The 22823-nt window shown below is 42.9% G+C and overlaps 1 protein-coding gene across 4 annotated transcripts in view; it reads left to right on the plus strand.

Annotated features, from left to right (window-relative positions):
* sh3tc2 (SH3 domain and tetratricopeptide repeats 2) overlaps positions 1-18424 on the plus strand; it is a 114942-nt gene extending 96518 nt beyond the window's left edge. For 3 of the 4 annotated variants that reach the window (XM_070878429.1, XM_070878432.1, XM_070878431.1), the window contains 3 exons: positions 9836-9986; positions 11454-11650; positions 16532-18424. In XM_070878429.1, coding sequence (XP_070734530.1) covers positions 9836-9986; positions 11454-11650; positions 16532-16735 — 552 coding nt within the window. In that variant the 3' untranslated portion in view covers positions 16736-18424. Of the gene's footprint in view, positions 1-9835; positions 9987-11453; positions 11651-16531 lie in introns of those variants that run through there. The other variant, XM_070878433.1, reaches the window with a different exon arrangement.
* The last annotated feature ends 4399 nt before the right edge of the window (positions 18425-22823 follow it).

The following is a 22823-nucleotide window of genomic DNA, read 5'->3' on the forward strand; positions in this document are numbered from 1 at the left end:
TTAATTTTGCACACTAATCTCTTGTGTGGGACCTTGTCAAAAGCCTTTTGAAAGTCCAAATACATCACATCCACTGGTTCTCCCCTGTCCACTCTACTAGTTATATCCTCAAAATTTCTAGAAGATTTGTCAAGCATGATTTCCCTTTCATAAATCCATGCTGACTTTGACCGATCCTGTCACTGCTTTCCAAATGCGCTGCTATTACATCTTTAATATTTGATTCCAACATTTTCCCCACCACTGATGTAGGGCTAACCGATCTATAATTACCTGTTTTCTCTCCCTCCTTTTTTAAAAAGTGGGGTTACATTAGCTACCCTCCAATCCATAGGAACTGATTCAGAGTCGACAGAATGTTGGAAAATGACCACCAATGCGTCCACTATTTCTAGGGCCACTTCTTAAGTACTCTGGGATGCAGACTATCAGGCCCTAGGGATTTATCGGCCTTCAATCCCATTAATTTCCCTCACACAATTTCCTGATTAATAAGGATTTCCTTAAGTTCCTCCTTCTCGCTAGACTCTTGGACCTCTCGTATTTCCGGAAGGTTATTTGTGTCTTCCTTCGTGAAGACAGAACCAAAGTATTTGTTCAACTGGTTTGCAAGTTCTTTGTTCCCCATTATAAATTCACCTGATTCTGACTGCAAGGGACCTACGCTTGTCTTCACTAATCGTTTTCTCTTCACATATCTATAGAAGCTTTTGCAGTCAGTTTTTATGTTCCCTGCAAGCTTACTCTCATACTCTATTTTCCCCTTCCTAATTAAACCCTTTGTCCTCCTCTGCTGAATTCTATAATTCTCCCAGTCCTCAGGTTTGCTGCTTTTTCTGGCCAATTTACATGCCTCTTCCTTGGATTTAACACTATCCCTAATTTCCCTTGTTAGCCACGGTTGAGCCACCTTCCCCATTTTATTTTTACTCCAGACACGGATGTTTAATTGTTGAACTTCATCCATGAGACCTTTAAATGTCTGCCATTGCCTATCCACCATCAACATTTTAAGTATCATTCGTCAGTCTATCCTAGCCAATTCACGTCTCATACCATCGAAGTTACCTTTCCTTAAGTTCAAGACCCTAGTTTCTGAATTAACTGTGACACTCTCCATCTTAATGAAGAATTAATGGTCACTCTTCCCCAAGGGGCCTTGCACAACAAGATTGCTAATTAATCCTCTCTCATGACACAAGACCCAGTCTTGGATGGCCTGTTCTCTAGTTGGTTCCTCGGCATATTGGTCGAGAAAACCATCCCTTATACACTCCAGGAAATACTCCTCCAGCGTGTTGCTATCAGTTTGGTTAGCCCAATCGACATGTATATTAAAGTCACCCATGATAACTGCTGTACCTTTATTGCACGCATCCCTAATTTCCTGTTTGATGCCATCCCCAACCTCACTACCACTGTTTGGTGGTCTGTACACAACTCCCACTAGCGTTTTCTACCCTTTGGTGTTTCGCAGCTCTACCCATACAGATTCGACATCATCCAAGCTAATGTCCTTCCTTACTATTACGTTACTCTCCTCTTAAACCAACAATGCAACCCCACCTCCTTTTCCTTTCTGCCTATCCTTCCTCAATATTGAATACCCCCGGATGTTGAGTTCCCAGCCTTGGTCACCCTGGAGCCATGTCTCCGCAATCCCAATTACATCATATCCGTTAACAGCTATCTGCGCAGTTAATTCATCCACCTTATTACGAATGCTCCTCGTATTGAGACACAGAGCCTTCAGCCTTGTTTTTTTAATACTCTTTGTCCTTTTAGAATTATGATGTAATGTGGCCCTTTTTGATATTGCCTTTGATTTCTCTGCCCTCCACCTTTCCTTATCTCTTTTCTACCTTTTGCTTCTGCCCCCATTTTACTTCCATCTGTCTCCCTGCATAAATTCTCATCCCCCTGCCATAATAGTTTAAACCCTCCCCAACAGCACTAGCAAACATTCCCCCTAGTATATTGGTTCCGGTCCTGCCCAGGTGCAGACTGTCCAATTTGTACTGGTCCCACCTCCCCCAGAATCGGTTCCAATGTCCCAGGAGTTTGAATCCCTCCCTCTTGCACCATTCCTCAAGCCACATATTTATTCATAACTATCCTGCTATTTCTATTCTGACTAGCACGTGGCACTGGTAGCAATCCTGAGATTACTACCTTTGAGGTCCTACTTTTTAATTTAACTCCTAGTTCCCTAATTTCAGCTTGTAGGACCTCATCCCATTTTTTACCTCTATCGTTGGTACCTATATGCACCAGGGCAACTGGCTGTTCATCCTCTCCCTCCAGAATGCCCTGCAGCCACTCCGAGACATCCTTGATCCTTGCACCAGGGACGTAACATATCATCCCGGAGTCTCGATTGCGGCCGCAGAAATGCCTATCTATTCCCCTTACAATAGAATCCCCGACCACTATAGCTCTCCCGCTCTTTTTCCTGTCCTCCTGTGCAGCAGAGCCACCCATGGTGCCATGAACTTGGCTGCTGCTGCCTTCCCCTGATGAGCCATCTCTCCCAACTGTACCCAAAATGGTGTATCTGTTTTGGAGGGAGATGACCGCAGGGAACCCCTGCACTACCTTCCTTCCACTGCTCTGCCTGATGGTCACCCATTCCCTATCTGCCTGAGTAACCTTTACCTGCGGTGTGACCAACTCACTAAATGTGCAAATCACGACATCCTCAGCATCGCGGATGCTCCAGAGTGAGTCCATGTGCAGCTCCAGTGCCATAATATGATCTGCCAGGAGCTACAGCTGTACACACTTCCTGCACACACAGTAGTCAGGGACACTGGAAGCGTCCCTCATTTCCCACATAGCACAGGAGGAGCATAACATGGGTCTGGGCTCTCCTGCCATGACATAACCCTTAAATTAATTTAATTTGGCAACAATGACAAGGTTTCTTACTGCTAAGGAAATAAAAAGAAAAAGAAAAATATTAAATACTCACCAATCCACCAGTCAATCACTTACCCACTTGGCTGTGATGTCACATTTCGATTTCTTTTTACTTCTTTGTTTACTTTCTGCCCCTGCACATGCTGGCCTCCCGTTCTGCTGCCACTTCCAGTTGCTGCCGCTATCCTTTATCCTCCTGCACTGCCCGCTCTCGCGGTGCTGGCCTCCCGATCTGCTGCCGCTCCGAGTCACTGCCGCCACCCTTTATCCTCCTGCACCGCCCGCTCTTGCGATGCTGGCCTCCCAATATCCCTTTCCATCACTAGTCCTTTGCTTTCTCACCACCGTCCGATTCTTGAATTCCCCTTGAATAAGCCCATGGCTACATTCTTCAAAGGGTTCCTCAAGGCAGCTGTCACTGTCTCCTTATGAACAGCAACTCCAACTGCCTCATCCTCATCTTGATGGTGAGAGACAATTCAATGAAGTCCCCTCTTCTGGCATAAAGAGCATCTGTCACCTCTCTTATGCAGCAGTCGACGGCGAACTGTGAGATGTTACAGATGTCACCTGCTCCGGCCTGGAAGGATCCCAACACAAAGAAATTAAGGGCCATGGTCACCTTCACAGCCACTGGCAGCGCTGTTCTTGCCCTGGAGTGAGGCTGCAGATCTGGTTTCAAGAGGTAACAGAGTTCTGTGAGCCCCTCCTTCATAAAGTGCAGCTGCCTCAGACACTGCTCCTGGCTCAGGTTGAGGTACGAGAATTGCTCTCGGAAGACACAAGGTGGGTAAGGCCTCTTGCTGAGAGCCCTTCTCCCCCTCCCTCTCCTCCCTCTGTGAACAGCTTGTCCTCTTCTTTGCTACCTCTGCTCCATTTCCCTGTCAAGCTGCAGGCCAAGGGGATAACAACTAGAGCATCCATGACTGGGAGCAAGTGGTCTGGCCAGAACCCTTGTCGTCAGAAACAAAGTGTTCTCTACTTGCAGCACCACTCCCTGTCAGCTCACCAGCTTTAAATAATTCTAGAAAGTTCCAAACAGTTCCACAAACGTACACAGATCCAGCAGAAATCTAAAAGCAAGTTACCTGAAAGTTGTTGATGATTCCTTTAAATATTACTGGTGGTGAGCCCTTCCTGTTGCTGAATGCATCTTCGGCTGTGCGAGGTTAACACAGGTCATTTGTTCCACCGTTTATGGTAAAACTGGCAGCACTGGCGTCAAATCACCGTTGCACGCTGATTGACGTCACAATCTGCCTACTTACCATACTGCCAATGAACACACCTAACGGCTGCCCTATTGCTCTCACCAAAATGGCATCTGGCACAACCCGCATCAGAAGTGTGCATGCTTCTCAGACACCATTTTGGACCCAATGCTGCACATGTAGTGCCCAAACAACAGGTGCCATGCAACTGAATTTCTAGGTCAATGTCTTTTATCCTTTATTCCCAGGAATTAAGCATGTAATCTCGGCTAATGCTCCAGTTTAGCACTGAGGGAGTGCTGCATTGTTAGAGATGCCAATCTTCAGATACGATGCTAAAACAAGTTCCTATTCAGGTGACAGAATAAAGCTTGGTGCGGCCTTCTGTCACAATGCATAGGAGGCCAAGAAAAGCAGCTTAACTCGCAGAACCATATTTCAGCTAATTTTGGTAGAATTGTTTGGAATCAATATTTGTTTGCCAGGTAGGTGCGCAAGGGAGGAAACAAGCTATATAATTCAAATACAAGTATCATGTGTGAACTGCTCAATTATATTTTTTGGCAGGTCTTTTGGAATTTAATGAATAGTTACTGAAATTCAATAGGTTCCCGTTCACTTATTAAAATATATTCATCAATCTTTTTCAAATCAGAGAACCTGTCTGTATCTTTGAAGAAACATATTCAGACTAGATCACTTCTGAAGACAATAGTAGAAGGAAAAGAACTACAGTACTATGTAAGAAATATAGTTTATCACATCAGTTTGTCATTTATTATTTTCTACTACACAGGAAGCTAGATAAGATTAACAACTCTATACTGTGTTATTGCTAATATTCGCTTGTACTTTTATTACTTATTATGTTTTTGTGTGGCAGTTAAAGACTAAATAACAGTGCATTTGGAAAGCAGTGACAGGATCGGTCCAAGGCAGATGGAGAGCCTGGCTGGCTGCGGGTGGGTCGGCCTGTGGTACTAGACTGTACAGAGGAGGATCAGCTAGGGGTCGATGCCAGCCTCCGAGGGACCGGGTGGGGGGGGGGAGGTGTGGTGGTCGGGGGGGAGGGGGAAGAAGAAAAGATCAGGGACCTCATGGGACCGGAGTGGGTGGGGGAGGGGGGGGTGGGGGGAGGTGAGTGAAGATCACTTTGGGAGCCGCCATCACTGCATCGTTGCCTGCCTCAATGTCATGTATGTACATTCTGTTTGTAGCCACCAGAAGGCGTCATTGTTGGAGGCCACCGAGAAGCATGCACATGGTGCCGCACAGGTATAAAAGGTCAGCCATTTTGAGAGTCAGGCACTTTTGGGCCTAAATAAAGCAGAGCCAAGTTGTACCTTGCTTAGTTAAACAGTACTCAGTTTGAACCTTTATGGCATACATAAAATTTGGCGACGAGAATACAAGAACCTTTGTTTGCAAATTGAGCACGATTGTATTTTTAGAGCGATTCGTGGAGGGAGAAGATTGGGCAGGCTTTGTGAGCCGTTTGAACCAGTATTTCGTGGCCAACAAAATGAAGGGTTTCGACGATGCAGATTGGCGCCCGACCATGTTCCTCATTGTGGCGGTTCAAAGATCTGCGGTCTGATAAAGAATCTACTCATGCCTTGTGATCCAACAGAGAAAACGTACGAGGAGTTGTGTATATTGGTATGGGAGCACCTAAAGCCAGACGATGGAATCATCTCAAGATACAGATTTTATACACGCATTCAATCAGAGGACCAGAGCGCGGCAGAATTCGTTGCCGACCTGAGACGGTTAGTGGGACCGTGCAAGTTCGAGACAGTGTTGGCAGACATGCTGCGGGACTTCTTTGTTATCGGTATCAACCACGAGGTGATCCTGTGCAAACTTCTGGCAGTGAAGGAGTTGGATTTAAAAAGTGCCATCCAGATCGCTCAATCATGTATGACGATGGACAGAAATCTAAAGCAAATAGCGGTGAAGAATTGAATCTCGGCAAGTACTGTAAATGCGATTGATTCGGTGTTCAGCAGAACAACACATGGCAGGGCCTATCTGGCTGCCTTCGTGAAACCTATGGCTGCCCAAAGTCTGCCAGCAAGAATATATCCGACTTCTGTGTGTTGGCATTGTGGGGGAAATCATCGGCACCAGTAGTGCCAATTTAAGCAATATAGTTGCAAAGGCTGTCTGAGAATGGGGCATCTCCAACGCAAGTGTCTGCAGATGTGCAAGCGAGCTGCGACACACCACGTGGGGATGAGAGTCAGACTTGCGCAGATCCGGATACGCAATCCGAGATGCCAGAGGAGGACGTATATGGACTGTACTCCTTCATAACCAAGTGTAAACCAATTTTGATTAACGTGGAATTTAACGGGATACCGGTATCGATGGAACTGGACAAGGGGGCGAGTCAATCGATCATGAATGAGAGGGCATTTTATAAGCTGTGGGATACTAAACTATGAGGCCCAGGCTGAGCCCTGTTAACGCACGTACACCAAAGAACTGATAAAGGTGTTTGGCAGTGCACAAGTTAATGTGAAATATAACGGTGCGTTCACGAGTTATTGCTGTGGATTGTTCATGGCAATGGCCCAACACTGCTCGGCAGGAGCTGGTTGGAGAAAATCAGATATGACTGGAACGACATAAAGACGTTGTCATCGAGAGAAGATACATGTGCCCAAGAATTGAGCAAGTTCCCCTCGCTGTTTGAACTGGGTACCGGCAACTTCACGGGAGCCAAGGTGCAGATCCATGTGGACTCAAATGCAAGACCCGTCCATCATAAAGCTCGGGCAGTGCCATATATGTTGAGGGAGAAGGTCGAAATTGAACTGGACAGACTTCAGCGTGAAGGGTTCATATCACCGATCGAATTTAATGAATGGGCCAGCCCCATTGTTCCTGTGCTGAAAAGTGATGGCACAGTCAGAATCTGTGGAGACTACAAGGCTATGATCAACAGGGTTTCGAAACAAGATCAGTACCCGTTACCGAAGGCTGATGACTTGTTTGCGATGCTAGCCGGAGGGAAGTCATTCACAAAACTGGACTTGACGTCGGCCTATATGACACAGGAGTTGGTTGAGACGTCGAAGAGACTTACATGCATTAACACGCACAAAGGGCTGTTTATTTACCACAGGTGCCCTTTCAGAATTCGCTCGGCTGCAGCAATATTCCGGAGGAATATGGAAAGTCTACTTAAGTCCGTTCCCAGAACCGTTGTGTTCCAAGATGACATCCTGATCACTGCTCGTGACTCCAAGGAATATCTGAACAACCTGGAAGAGGTTCTACTGCGTTTGGATAGAATGGGACTCAGACTGAAATGCTCGAATTGGGTCTTCATGGTACCGGAGGTTGAATTCCTCAGGAGGAAAATCGCCGCTGATGGCATCAGACCTACTACGTGAAAACCAAGGTCATCAAGAATGCACCCAAGCTGCAGAATGTGATGGAGCTGCGTTCATTCCTGGGTCTACTAAACTACTTTGGTAATTTCCTACCTAAATTAAGCACCTTACTAGAACCACTGCACATGCTATTGAGAAAAAGCGACAACTGTGTGTAGGGCACATCGCAAGACAGAGCTTTCGAGAAAGCCACCAATCTGCTTTGCTCGAACAAACTGCTGGTATATTATGACCCATGTAAACATTTAGTTTTGGCCTGTGATGCATCGTCATATGGAATTGGTTGCGTACTCCAACAAGCCAATGAGTCGGAGAAACTTTAACCTGTCGCATATGCATCCAAAAGTTTGTCTAAAGCGGAAAGAGCCTACAGCATGGCAGAAAAAGAAGCTTTAGTATGTATGTACAGTGTTAAAAAGATGCACCAATACCTGTTCGATCTGAGGTTGAATTAGAGGCTGATTACAAGCCACTCATTTGATTGTTTTCTGAGAGCAAAGGTATCAATGCCAACGCTTCATTCCACATCCAAAAGTGGGCGCTGACATTCGCTGCCTATGATTATGTCATTCACAGACCTGGCACAGAGAATTGTGCCAATGCTATGAGCTGGTTGCTGTTGCCCACAGCGGAGGTGGAAACACCACAACTGGCGGATCCAATGTTAATCATGGATGCTTTTGAGAGTGAAGGAACCCCTGTCACGACTCAACAAGTTAAGACCTGGACCAGCCAGGACCCGATTTTATTGGTGGTAAAGGGTTGCATCCTCAAAGGGGATTGGTCTGCCATACTTAAGTTAATGTGCGAGGAGGCCAAACCGTACATTCGTCGCAAGGACGAACTGTCTATTCAAGCAGATTGTATATTGTGGGGCAATCGCATTGTAATGCCCAAGAAAGGGAGAGAAGTTTGTGCGTGAGTTACACAGCACACATCCGGATATAGTGATGATGAAGGCCATCTCCAGGTCTCGTGTATGGTGGCCAGGAATTGATTCTGAGCTGGAAGCATGTGTGCATCAGTGCAACACTTGCATGCAGCTCAGCAAAGCACCAGCGGAATCGCCGCTGAGTCTGTGGTCGTGGCCATCCAAACCTTGGTCCAGGATCCATGTAGATTTCGCAGGTCCCTTCCTGGGCAAGATATTTTTAGTGGTGGTGGACGCTTATTCGAAGTGGATAGAATGCATAATCATGTCATCCAGCACATCCACGGCAATCATAGAGAATCTCAATGTTATGTTCGCGACACATGGTCTGCCTGACATAGTGATGAGTGACAGTGGGTCGTGCTTCACCAGTCAGGTGTTTCAGGAGTTTGTGAAACTTAATGGCATAAAACATGTAAGGTCAGCACTGTTCAAGCCTGCATCCAATGGGCAAGCTGAATGTGCAGTACAAATTATTAAGCAAAGCATGAGGAGAGTAACCCAAGGGTCACTGCAGACCTACTGTGCTGAGCTACAGGACAAGACCCCACACACTCACAGGGATCTCGCCTGCTGAACTCATGATAAAAAGAGGTATAAGACCAAGCTATCTCTGGGAGACTTGGATTTAATTAATCATGTTGAATACAGAAGACAAAGTCAACAAGGGTGCCACAATCGCGCAACTGTGTCACGCGAGACTTCTGTTAATGATCCTGTACATGTGTTGAACTATGGTCAGGGTCCCAAATGGATCGCTGGTACGGTCATGGCCAAGGAAGGCAGCAGATATTCATTATTAAGCTCAAGAATGGGCAAACTTGGGGAGGGCTAGGCAGGTACTTGGATCCATGAGGTAGGTATAATGGCACTTATCTCTTGGATGCAGCAGTCCTTGCCTTGGTGTAACTGCCGGGTTTTATCAGATAGAGTTAAAAATAAAATGAAGGTTAAAAAGAGGCTTCGAGCCTCATTATAATACTGAAATTGACACTCTGGCTCCTGGGAGTAGATTGATATCCCACTCCTGTCCTGCCTCCGTTAAAACCGGAAGTGGGCGGGATCAGGTTGGGAATCCAATTTTTAACAATTTAATTACCCTACACTCCAAACCCACCCTTTTTTTAGGTTAAAATTCCCCTCAATAAGTCCGTAATTTATTGTATGAGCTCTTTGCAACATTTCTAAGAGATATGATATAGCATTCTATAAATGCAAATCTTTCTTCCAGTTCAGTTCTGATGTTCTTGGGATTCCTGTGATTTGAGGAGAAAAAACATGTGCTTATGAAAATTCAAGCGTTGCTCAACAATCTGGCACATGTGAAATGAGTTTGATTTGTCTGACATGATGCTTTATGAATTATTCCTCAGGATGGGGCAGTGCCTCTGGCTAGGATGATAGGCGATACTGATGTAGAGCTCAGACTATTTAACAAATTGACTGAACTTAGTACTTCACTGAACCATTTAGAACAAGCCCTAGAATATGCGACTGCAGCTGTAAGACTCAGTGTAAACACTGGTGAGTAACTTCCCATTTGTTTATTAAGGTGGTTATGTATGACTGGAAAATATTATATGCTAATTTCAAACTACTCATTTACATGGGTAATTTACATTTAAATTTCTATTTTTAATTTCATATATTTGATAACTTCATGTCAAAACTCCATTTGGGAACGTGGCTCGGTGTAACTGCTGAGATGCACCTGCCTGGTACCTCTGCCCTAGTAGATGTTTGGGATGCAGTACGATGCAGTAACAGGTGCCAGCGCCACAAAGTGCACAGCTTGGGTGCCTGCCATAATGAAGAGGCCAGAAAATATGGCAGAGTTACTAGGTGGGATGGGGACTCATGTTGGCGTCAACCTGGAATAAAAGAAAACCACTGAAAATGACTCCCTTTGTAAGGGAGGGGGGTACATTTAAATATATATATTTTGAAATTACGTTCCTCTTTGGGGTGGCCAGGCCTTTATCCCGGTCTGTATCCCCGGGTAGGCACCACTTCTGACCCCTGTCATTTTGGCCTCAGGCCGACTCTTGTGCCACTGAGGAAAGCCGGAGGTCCTGATGTATAGAGGTTTAGTAAAAATACTATAGAGTAAATTCAGTAGTGGGTGGGTGGGGGGGTCCACTTGAAGTGAGCACAATTTGAAGAATCAGGACTGTTGTGGTCCTATCTCCAACCCACACTCCCTGTCAAACATGGCTCTCTACTGGAAGAGTGAGAATTAATTTATCCTATTTTTCAAAAAATAATTTTTAACATTTAGTGAAAATAATTGACATTTTCATGATTAGAAGTATCAGAATTATATAAATATGACCAGTATGCGTACAAATATTCTCCCAATGTTTTATTAAAATATATATATTCAGGAGTAGAAACATAAAGAAGTTATTAAAAAGAATGGAAGAAATCTGAGATATGGTGAGTGCTACTGAAGCCCAATTAATCACAACTATATAAGGAATTAGATTAAAGGCTCATTTGTATTTTTTTCAGTGTGGTGTTTGCAGTGTCGGTTCCCAAAGCACTGATCTTGTGTTTCTGGTTGCAAACAAAAATAAAACTGCTGAGACTCGCTAAAAGTTTTTGGATATACCTGGGGAATTGGCAGCACAAACATCCTACTGACAACAATATGAAAGGACCCAGCACTTGAGGAAAATCGGTATTAAAGGGTAGAAAGAAATTGCATTACAAAAGAAGGCTCCAGTGGAGAAATTAGCACCAGCACAGGCATGATGAGCCAAATGGCTTCCTCTGTACTGAAGTGTCTTTCTTCTATGATTGCACAAAATTATAAATATGAATTGGATAACTGCTTTTCTATATATGCTCACCAGGATCCTATTTATGTTCCATTATATGTTAATACCCTTAATACCAATGTATCTATGCTTTTTCTTTAACTAAAAATACAGAGCAGTAATTATTTCATGATGTAATTAATTCAAAGTTTTTTTTATATACAATCATTAGGAAGCCAACTGAAGGAACAGGTTGCATTTTATCGACTAGGTACAGTGCACTACTCATACCAGGAGTATGAGATGGCTGAGAACTATTACCTGAAGGCGCTATCTCTCAGCTCTCACCCATTGCAGTCTACTAAAGAAGCTACATACTACATGAAGGTTTACTTCAGACTAGGTGACATTACGCTTCACAAACTCAAGGTGGGAGAGAGTGTCTCAATAACTGGCTTTTCTGCATTCATTTTCTAAACTGGTCAACACATAAGGAACATGCATCGAGGTTGAATCATCATTCTTAATACCACCTAGTCTTGTCATTGTTCTCAATAAATATCCATAATAAGGCTATGTGATTTGACATGATATGACATTCCACAACAAATCTCATGACTTTCTACATTGAACATGGGTAGCATGCTTTGGTGTCTGAGTGTCGCTATTTTGTGTAAGTAGCCCCTAAGACAGTGAAAATGATGTTTTCTAAGTATATCCCAAAATAACGAATCATATGCTCAAACAATAGCAGATAAACATAAGTTAAGATTTTTTGTTAACATGTTCTGTTGGCTCGTTTAAAAGCTATGTTAATTTGTGTTGGCTAAAGTTTTGGAATTTAGGAGCTGAATATTAAATAAGTCTGCCTGTGCTCTTGCAGTAAAGGTTGGGCTATTAATATGTTAAGTATGAAAGGGAGTTGACATCAGGATTAGCTGGGAAGACAATGCTTTTGTGTAGATATAGCCAAAAGTATCTATTATTTTACCAAGGGAAGTTGCTTTCCCTGATTACAACATGGTAAACACAATGTAGTTCTGGTGTTTTATGACCTCAGTCTCAAGAAAATGAACCAGAGACCACAGTTGTATTACCATTCTATAATGACATAGCTTTCTGAATGATTAAAATAGCAAATCATCATAATAACCTGAAAGCACAGCTGCCATTACAACAAAAAACAGGGATAGAGGCAGGATTACCACATGATTTGTCAAATTCACAGATGAAGGAAAGGAATTAATGCGAGACAAGGAATCATAAGATCAATTGAGGGCATGCGTATGAAATAAAGAGCACTCCATCCAAGATTAGAAGAAAGTTTTTCCACAGATTAGTGGATGTGTGGAGTTGATGGCCTATTGATTCATTTCTTAAAAGAAAGAGCTGCATAAATAATTGGTTAGGAATGATATAGAAAGATATTTTAGTTATTTGATGAAGTAATAGAGAGAGTTAATGAGGGTAATATATGGACTTCCAAAACACATTTGATAAAATATCAGATAATAGACTTGTTAGCAAAATTGAAAGGATTAAAGGAGCTGTGGCTGTGTTGATTCAAAATTGACAAAGGGACAGAAAGCAGAGAGTAGTGGTGAGTGGTTGTTCTTCAGGCTGGAGTGAATTGTGCAGTGGTGTCTCTCAGGGGTTGTTTTTTATACATATATTAATGACCTAGACTTGAGTATACAGGGCATAATTTCAGATGACTCAACACTTGGAAATGTAGTGAACAGCAAGGGGGATAGTAATAAATTTCAGGTGAACATCGACAGACTGGTGAAGTGGGCAAACACATGGTAGATGATATTTAACACCGAGAAGTGTGAAGTGTTTCATTTTGGTAGAAAGAATGAGGAGAGGCAATATAAACTAAATGGTAAAGTTTTAGAGGGGACAGAGAGATTGAGCGTGTATGTACAGAAGTCATTGAAGGTGGCAGGACAAGTTGAGAAGACTGTTAAAAAGGCATACGGTATCCTTGGTTTTATAAATAGAGGCATAGCCCCAATTTTAACTCCAGATGGATTCTCCGCTAAGGCCTGAGTTAAAATTATAGCCGGGTCTGAATGATGTCATCGGATTGCAACATGCATATGTAAAGAAGGACCCTATTGGCTCCAGGCACATGTCCTTGCTGCTTGCTCAGGAGAGCAGGTTAAAATTGCAGATGTTGCAATCATGTCGGCTTTCGGACAGTTAAGAGCCAGGACGATTTTAACTGCCCATCCATCAGTTTTCTGCTGAGCAAGTAGAGTTAAAATCGCCCCCATAGAGTACAAAAGCAGGAAAGTTAGCCCCCAGCTGGAGTATTGTGGGAAATTCTGGGCACCACAATTAAGGAAGGTTGTCAAGGCCTTGAGAGGGTGCAGAGGTGATTTACGAGAATGGGACCAGGGATGAAAAACTTTAGTTACATGGAGAGACTGGAGAAACTGGGGTTGTTCTCCTTAGAACAGAGTAGGTGAAGGGGAGATTTGATTGAGGTATTCAAAATCATGAACAGTTTCGATAAATTAAATAAGGAGAAATTGTTTCCAGTGGCAGAAAGGTCAGTAAATAGACGACACAGATTTAAGATAATTGGCAAAAGAAGCAGAAGCGACATGAGTAAACTTTTTTTGACACAGTGAGTTGTTGTGATCTGAAATGTACTGCCTGAAAGAGTGGTGGAAGCAGGCTCACTAGTTACTTCCAAATGGAAACAGATAAATACTTGAAGAGGAAAAAATTGCAGGGCTTATGGAGAAGAACAGATGAGTGGAACTAATTGGATAGCTCTTTCAAAGAGCCGGCAGAGGCACAATAGGCGGAATGGACTCCTTCTCTACTGTATTATTCTATGATTCTATATAGAAAGGTGATAAAATACTCTACAGAACACAATTATTACTGAGTTGCTGGTGCTAAAGACACATCATCTGTAGAATGTAAATGGCCAGGTGCAATAATGTAAATTGATATCTTGTCGATTCACTGGATTATTTTTGGAGTCAGGGAAAATGTGAAAATTCTACCCCTAGTCATAAGAACATAAGAAATAGGAGCAGGAGTAGGCCATTTGGCCCCTCGAGCCTGCTCCACCATTTAACAAGATCATGGCTCATCTGATCACGGACTCAGCTCCACTTCCCTGCCCACTCCCCATAACCCTTTACTCCCTTATCATTCAAAAATATGTCTATCTCCACCTTAAATATATTCAATGACCCAGCCTCCACAACTCTCTGGGGAAGAGAATTCCTTAGATTTACAACCCTCTGAGAGAAGAAATTCCTCCTCATCTCAGTTTTAAATAGGCGGCCCTTTATTCTGAGACTATGTCCCCTAGTTTTAGTTTCCCCTATGAGTGGAAATATCCTAATATCCTCTCTGCATCCATCTTGTTGAGCCCCCTCATTATGTTATATGTTTCGATAAGATCACCTCTTATTCTTCTGAACTCCAATGAGTATAGGCCCAATCTACTCAACCTATCTTCATAAGTCAACCCCCTCATCTCCGGAATCAACCTAGTGGACCTTGTCTGAACAGTCTCTAATGCAAGTATATCCTTCCTTAAATACGGAGACCAAAATTGTATGCAGTACTCTAGGTGTGGCCTCACCAATACCCTGTACAGTTGTAGCAGGACTTCTCTGCTTTTATACTCTATCACCCTTGCAATAAAGACCAACATTCCATTTGCCTTCCTGATTACTTGCTGTACCTGCATACTAACTTTTTGTGTTTCATGCACAACTTTTTGTGTTTCTGTACTGCAGCACTTTGTAATTTTTCTCCATTTAAATTATAATTTGTTTTTCTATTTTTTTCTGCCAAAGTGGATAACCTCATATTTTCCCACATTATATTTCATCTGCCAAATTTTTGCACACTCATTAGCCTATCTATATCCCTTTGCAGATTTTTTGAGTCCTCCTCACAATTTGCTATCTTTGTATCATCAGCAAACTTAGCTACATTACACTTGGTCCCTTCATCCAAGTCATTAATATAGATTGTAAATAGTTGAGGCCCCAGCACCGATCCCTGTGGCACCCCACTAGTTACTGTTTTCCAAACGGAAAATGACCCGTTTACTGTTAGTTAGCTAATCCTCTATCCATGCTAATATATTATTCCCAACCCCATGAACTTTTATCTTGTGCAGTAACCTTTTATGTGGCACCTTATTGAATGCCTTCTGGAAATCCAAATACACCACATCCACTGGTTCCCCCTTATCCATCCTGCTCGTTACACCCTCAAAGAACTCCAGCAAATTTGTCAAACATGATTTCCCTTTCATAAAACCATGCTGATTCTGCTTGATTGAATTATGCTTTTCCAAATGTCCTGCTACTGCTTCCTTAATTATGGACTCCAGCATTTTCACAATGACAGATGTTAGACTAACTGGTCTATAGTTTCCTGCTTTTTGTCTGCCTCCTTTTTTAAATAGGGGCGTTACATTTGCGTTTTCCAATCCTCTGGGACCGCCCCAGAATCCAGGGAATTTTGGTAGATTACAACCAATGCATCCAATATCTCTGCAGCCACTTCTTTTAAGACCTAGGATGTAAGCCATCAGGTCCAGGGGACTTGTCCGCCTTTAGTCCCATTATTTTACCAAGTACTAATTCTTTAGTGATAGCGATTGTATTATGTTCCTCCCTCCCAATAGCCCCTTGATTATCCACTATTGGGATGTTTTTAGTGTCTTCTACCGTGAATACCAATACAAAATGCCTCAGAGAGCTGTGGTAGTTGGATCATTGAATAAATTTATGACAGAGATAGACAGTTTCTTAACCGATAAGAGAAAAAGGGGTTATGGGGAACGGGCAGGGAAGTGGACCTGAGTCCATGATCAGATCAGCCATGATCGTATTACATGGCGGAGCAGGCTCGAGGGGCCGTATGGCAGACTCCTGCTCCTATTTCTTATGTTCTTATAATATTTGTTCAATGTCTCTGCCATTTCCCTGTTCCCCATTATTAAGTAGTCACCTCAGGGGATTAAAAATGTTGGACAGAGGACAAGATTGGACTAATTGTGTACGGTTGGTGGAAAAGTCAGACTTATTAACAAAATGCTCTTTTAAACCTACTAAAAACAAAATATCCACCTAATATATATTAAAGAATTGTACTGTAAATGTTTATCTAGCATGCTACAGTAATTAGCTCATTATAGCATTTATTTAAATTTTATATCTGCACTGGTCTTTGAAGTAATAATGATAAATTAGACCACTTTTTAAATCTTTGATTAAATGATTTCCCTACTGTATAAACTATTTTCCTTTCATTTGGTTTCAGGATGCATACGATGCTGCTGGCTACTTCCAGATGGCTTTTGCTGCAGCGACCGAACTAGGAAATGAGCAAGATTTGTTTAATGTTTGTATTAAGCTTGCTAACATTTACAAGAACTACATTGTAGATGAAGATCTGTGTTTGCAGTTTGTTCAGAAAGCGAAGGCTCTCAATGCTGAGCTACACAAAAGCAGAAAGAACCCATGAACAAGCTTATGTGAAGTTGCATAAAATGTCAAATGAAGTCCTGCAACACCTCCATTACCACAGCTAGTTGTTGGAAAGGATTTCCTGATGTAATGTTGTATCGAGATGTATTTACCTTTTACATTCAAGAACCAAGGTGAAGGCCAAAGAACCATATTACAGGACACTACTGTAATGTATTTGTTTCATGAGTTCTTTGCTTAGCATTCATAGCAATACATTCCTCTTAAGAACTCGTTGGTTTATTAGCAAAGGTTTAATAATCAAACTACACATTACCAGTATATCCACTAGACTCACAACTGCATACCTCATCGTGGATGACCTAGACTCAATTGACTGGGGTTTTATTGAGTCTTGTGAGCATCATGTGACTGGCTAATCCACTCACAATGCAACAGCTCTACAACTCTTTTGTTGTAATCAATTAATCACGTGCCCCCTCAACAGCTCTACAAACTTGTGAGCATACAACCAAGGTTGAAATGAATAGAATGGTAGACAAAATAAGTCAATAAGTGGTAACAGAGGTATGCCAAGCTTGGATTAAGAGCCTGTAGATTAGGGGGAGGAAGGGTAGACTAAAAGAAGTAAGGAATCAATGTTTCTGGGGAATACTTACACCACATTGATTAATTGACAGGTTCTGTTGTCCTACTCTGACAACCGTAATGAACAAAATAGGAACATCTGGTAGAAACATGACTAATGTGTCTTCAGAATGCTCTGTGATCGTAAAAATGATTTTAAATTGCTGAATGTTTACCATATTTAGGCTGTTAGTATGCTGGAGTAATTGGCCACAGTATTTTGCATTAGCATCTGGAACAATTCCAGTAATGCTGTAGACTCCAATATGTTTAGCTCATAATAGGTATTACATTTGTAAATAATTCTGAATATTATGAGTATTTGAGATACAAAGATTAAGATTGTACAGTGAGCCCTTCGAACTACTAAGTTCCTAATGGTGATGCTAGCAACAATAAATTATAATCACTCAAAATACTGGTGCCACAGTATTTTTATAATGCATGTGAAATTTAGCAGCTTACTTGTATAACGATATGTTGGGGTTCATATAGTATACTATTAAATCACAAATTCTTAAAAAATTTGCCATTTTAAAAATGTGCTCATGGCAGATTTGAAGTAACACAGTGCTCATACCTCATTCCTGACAAGGTGCTATATTTTATCTGCCTCTCACTTTCTCGCCCAATCTGATTTTCTGACCTGCCAAATCCTCAAGTGGCTGCTTTAGACACTTATAAATAGAACTGTTGCAATTTGGCTTTTTTCTTGCACACTTTCTATGGTAAGTACTGAACATTGAAAGAAACCCTCCAAAATGGTGTTCGCCTGTAAGTACCTCACTTCATATATGCTACTATATAGCATAGTACAAGGTGGCACAAATGATATTGTCTTACTCAGAATGCATTGCAGAAAATACAAGTATTAGATTCTCTTTTAAAAGAACAAATACTATTATGGAATTTGGTGTTCCCCACACTACAAAATCTATGGGTTCGATGCTTGGCTGAGAATATTGTCTGCAGCTAAGTTCTTCCGATTTAACATGATGTGAATATGATTGCTATTGCTATTTATCATGTTTCTAATGTGCTGTGTGGACCATGAGGAACATGCAGAAGATTATAGGCTTGCTTTACATTTGGCACTATGCTCCATTATAAATGGGGTGGGCGGGGGGCGGGGGGAGTGGGGGCGGGGGCGGGGAGAACTGCAAGCAGAAATTTAGAGACGTAGAAATCACAATGTTTTCCACAATGAAGATTATTGCAGCGTGAATTATGGAGATTTAACATAAGTTAATATTTTGACAAAATTCCTGTTATAGTACTCATTTTACCTCATCGACCAGCTCTTGTACCCATAGAAACCGTAGGCAGGTACTCTTTCTTGTTTGTTGTTGTCAACATCAAGTGACCTGAGTACAAACTTGAGTGCAAAAGATGAAAGTACAATTTCCAGAGATGAGATGATGTAAACAGTGAACAATGTATCATTTTATATTGTTTGAGATGAGATAAGTTGAATGTATCATTACCTAACAGCAATGTGAACAAAGTATTTTTATATTAAAATATTTTATGTAACAAAATGGAAGCTTTCTTTTATATTTTTATATTATAAAATGGGCTAAATATTGAAATATTATTTTTAATTGATTACACTTTTAACATGGCAGAACACAATGTCAGCACATTTTCATAATGCCAAATATGGTTCAAAATACTTTTCTCCATGTAAACCAATAAACTCAATAAAGTTCTAAAAGATCTTGGACCAGTTTTTGTCCCTAATTTTCATGAAATGTTCTTTTTCACTAGAGATACAGGGCCCAAGTTTCCACACGATAAAAAACGGGCGCCCCTCCGAGCTGGGCGCCCGTTTTTCGCGCCACAAAGTGCGCCTAAAAAAACCCTCCGTATTCTCCACCTCCCTGAAGGTCCTCTGGCCCTCGGCGCGGCGCAGCACGAGCTGTAGGGGGCGGAGCCAGGACCCTGCGCTGAAAACAGTGCCGGGGCCTCTGCACATGCGCGCTACAGTGGGCACGCAAGTGCAGTAGCTCCAGGCGCCCGAAACTGTGTGGGAGGGGCCTGAAGCACGCAGCCCCTAGCCCTGGCCGAATGGCCTCACTGGGGCTGCGTGAATAAGGCTCCTCCCACGGCCAGCTTCTGCTTCCTGCCGACTCCCGCTCCTGCTTTCCACCACCACCCCCCCCCCGGACCCGACCCGACCCGACCCGACCTAGAACTCTGTACTGTTTCTTTTTAAGTTGCCACTTCATGGTGGGAGACACTTCAGTCACATAGACCTCGTCAAAATGGGGGCTGATGGTTTTAGTAACCTCTACGTCTCCAGCTCCGAGATCAAGCACCCTGCCCGTCCTCCAGTGCGTCCCCACCCTGAGCAGCTGAAGGAACTGCTCCTCAGAGAAGACGAGCTGCCGCTCCTGCTTCCCCCCCCCACCACCCCCGACCAGACCCAACTCGACCCGCCTGTCGCTACCGCTCCTGCTTCCCCGCCGCTCCTGCTTCCGCCCCGCACCCCCCCCCCGACCGGACCCGACTCGACCCGCCTGTCGCTGCCCCTCCTGCTTCCCCGCCGCTCCAGCTTCCGGACCCGACTCGACCCGTCTGCGTCTGCCGCTCCCGCTCCCACCCGACTCGACCCGACTCTACTCTCGCCCCCGGACTGGATCCGACCTGACCTCCCCCTCCATGACCTGACCTCACTCCCCCTCCCTCTCTCCCTCCCTCCCCCTCCCTCTCTCCCTCCCCCGCCGACCCGAACCGAACCTATCTCCCCGACCCGACCCAACGCCACCTACCTCTGGTGCTGGGGACGGGCCCTGCCCGAAATCTCGGGCCCGGCCCGTTCAGCCTTCGGTCCAGACGGCAAACCGCTTCCTAAAGGCTTGCCTGAAGAACTTTCACACAGTTAGGAAGATGGTTTATTTAATCTTTTCTTTGCTTATAAATGTTTATTCAGGTTGGATTTATTTGTATAATATTTGTATAAGTATAACTAAGGATTTATTGTAGAATTTAATGACTTCCCTTCCCCCCCCCCCTCCACCCCCTCGTTCCCTACGCCTAATTTGTAACCTGCGCCTGATTTTTTAATGTATAGAACAGGTTTTTTCAGTTCTACAAAAATCTTCACTTGCTCCATTCTAAGTTAGTTTGGAGTACATTTTCACTGTGGAAACTTTGAAATCAGGCGTCAGTGGCCGGACACGCCCCCTTTTGAAGAAAAAATTCTGTTCCAAAGTAGAACTGTTCTACCTGACTAGAACTGCAGAAAAAAAAATGTGGAGAATTGCGATTTCTAAGATAGTCCGTTCTCCACCAGTTGCTCCTAAAAAATCAGGCGCAAATCATGTGGAAACTTGGGCCCACAATCTCCGAGTAGTACCTGTACAGCCACTCAGCAAGGCAGACCAGAGTTATACTGGCCAGGATACCTCTCAGGTTGCACTGAGGTCAACAACAAAGAAACAAAGTGCATGAACACAACTTTGTTCGCTGTGTGGCCGATTTTAAGATTCTTAGAAAACTTTCTCCTAACATTAAGAAGTTCACAGGAGATCCAACAAGTACTTACTTGTAAAATGCAACTTCTTACAAGGTTTGAATAATCATCCACCCAGAGTGAACAAAAAGCTGCGAGAGGCTGTCTAATAGAACTGGTCTCCTATCTCTTGTGTTAGTGAACTGGGAGGTCAAATCACTCCTGAGCTATACTATCTATTTGGCATTGATACACACCTAAAACAACTTTGTATTAATATATAAGTAGCATAATAACTCCACTCTAAAGTTTTTGTGAAGAGTTCCTAATTACTATCAGGGAGTTCCATGAACATTTATCTAATTTAGTTTGAGTTTTGTATTAGGTTCTACATTGTATATTGTCTCTTCGCAATTAGTTCTTTTAGAGCTGTGACTGGAACAGCCATTCATCGACAATCATTTGTGAAATATTAAGAGGAACACATTTTCTGAGGGAGTTGCATGCTATATTGTACAAAGGATTCGAACAACCAGGGGACATAGATTTAAAGTAATTGGGGGAAGGCTTAGAGGAGATATGAGGGGAAATGTCTTCACCCAGCAGGATACGACTGAACAATGAACATACAAGGCATTGTAAACTCTATTAATAAAATTCTTAACAACTTGCATTTATGTAGCACCTTTAATGCAGTAAAATGTCCCAAGACACTTTACAGCAGCATGATCAGACAAAATTTGACACTGAGCTACATAAGGAGATATTAGGACAGGTGACCAAAAGTTTAGTCAAAGTGGTAGGTTTTAAGGAGCGTCTTAAAGGAGAAAGATTGAGAGGCAGAAAGGTTTAGGGAGTGAATTCCAGAGCTTAGGGCTTCGGCAGCTGAAGGCACAGCTGGCAATGGTGGGACGAAGGAAATCGCGGACGCACAAGTGGCCAGAGTTAGAGGAACGCATAGTTCTAGTAGGGCTGGAGGAGGTTACAGAGATGGGAAGAGTAAAGCCATGAAGGGATTCAAACACAAGGATGAGACTTTTTAATTCAATGTGCTGCCGGACTGGGAGCCAATATAGGTCAGCGAGCACAGAGATGATGGGTGAACGGGACTTGGTGTGAATTAGGATATGGGAAATAGAGTTTTAGATGAGCTGAAGTTTACAGAGGCTTGAGTTAAATTTATTACCAAAAATGTTAATATAAAGGGGATTTCGTCCCATGGTATAATTTTTGACAAGTCAGAAGACATATTGTTTTGTAATAGCAGGAACATTAAATCATGTAATATACCATGTAACATACAATGCAGTATTCTGCTAAGATGTTCCTATAAGATCACATGGTCTAAATTGTTGTGAAAAAGCATAATCTGAGAACAGTTAGTGGGTAAATAGTTTTAGGCACATCCAGAGGATCAATTAGAGGGTAACTCTCTGGTCCTAAATTACTGGCTTCTCCTGAATGTAAGAAAAATGAGGGGGAAATACTATTTCACATTTCTTTCAGATTGTTTTGCATCTGTAGCAAAGAGGGGAATTTTAACACCTGCCATTCAGTACAGGGAGCTAGGGCAGTTAAAACAAATGAGTTAATTATTTAACACTGCTGTTTTTGACAGTACGAATGGCACCCTAAATGAGGTAGGTGTCTGATAGATAGATGCATATGGATGTCTTGTCCGTCAATAGGACTCTGATGGCCTTTTAACCATAGTCTGAGTGGAGCATTCACCGTGCTCAGTCAAAGCTGCACTGAAGACTGGAGAGGTCACTAAAGATACATATTAAACTTTCCTATGTTTGACATGGAAGAGCAGATATGCTCTGCCAGGCTACACAAGGAAAGTCTTGACCTCTACTACAGTGGGCTACGCTCTAACTTTCCACTTACTAGACCCTGCTGGAATCCTCTCCCTACCATTACCATCCAGACAGCAGGTGGCCTCCGGGCTTTGCTTTTTTAACCAGCCAGCCAGCTACCTCTTTCCTCCCATTTTGGCCACCGGCAGTTAATATAGCCCAGGCTGGAATATATGACACTGGGT

This window comes from Pristiophorus japonicus, chromosome 4 (genome assembly GCF_044704955.1).
Source record: "Pristiophorus japonicus isolate sPriJap1 chromosome 4, sPriJap1.hap1, whole genome shotgun sequence".
NCBI classification, from domain to species: domain Eukaryota; kingdom Metazoa; phylum Chordata; class Chondrichthyes; family Pristiophoridae; genus Pristiophorus; species Pristiophorus japonicus.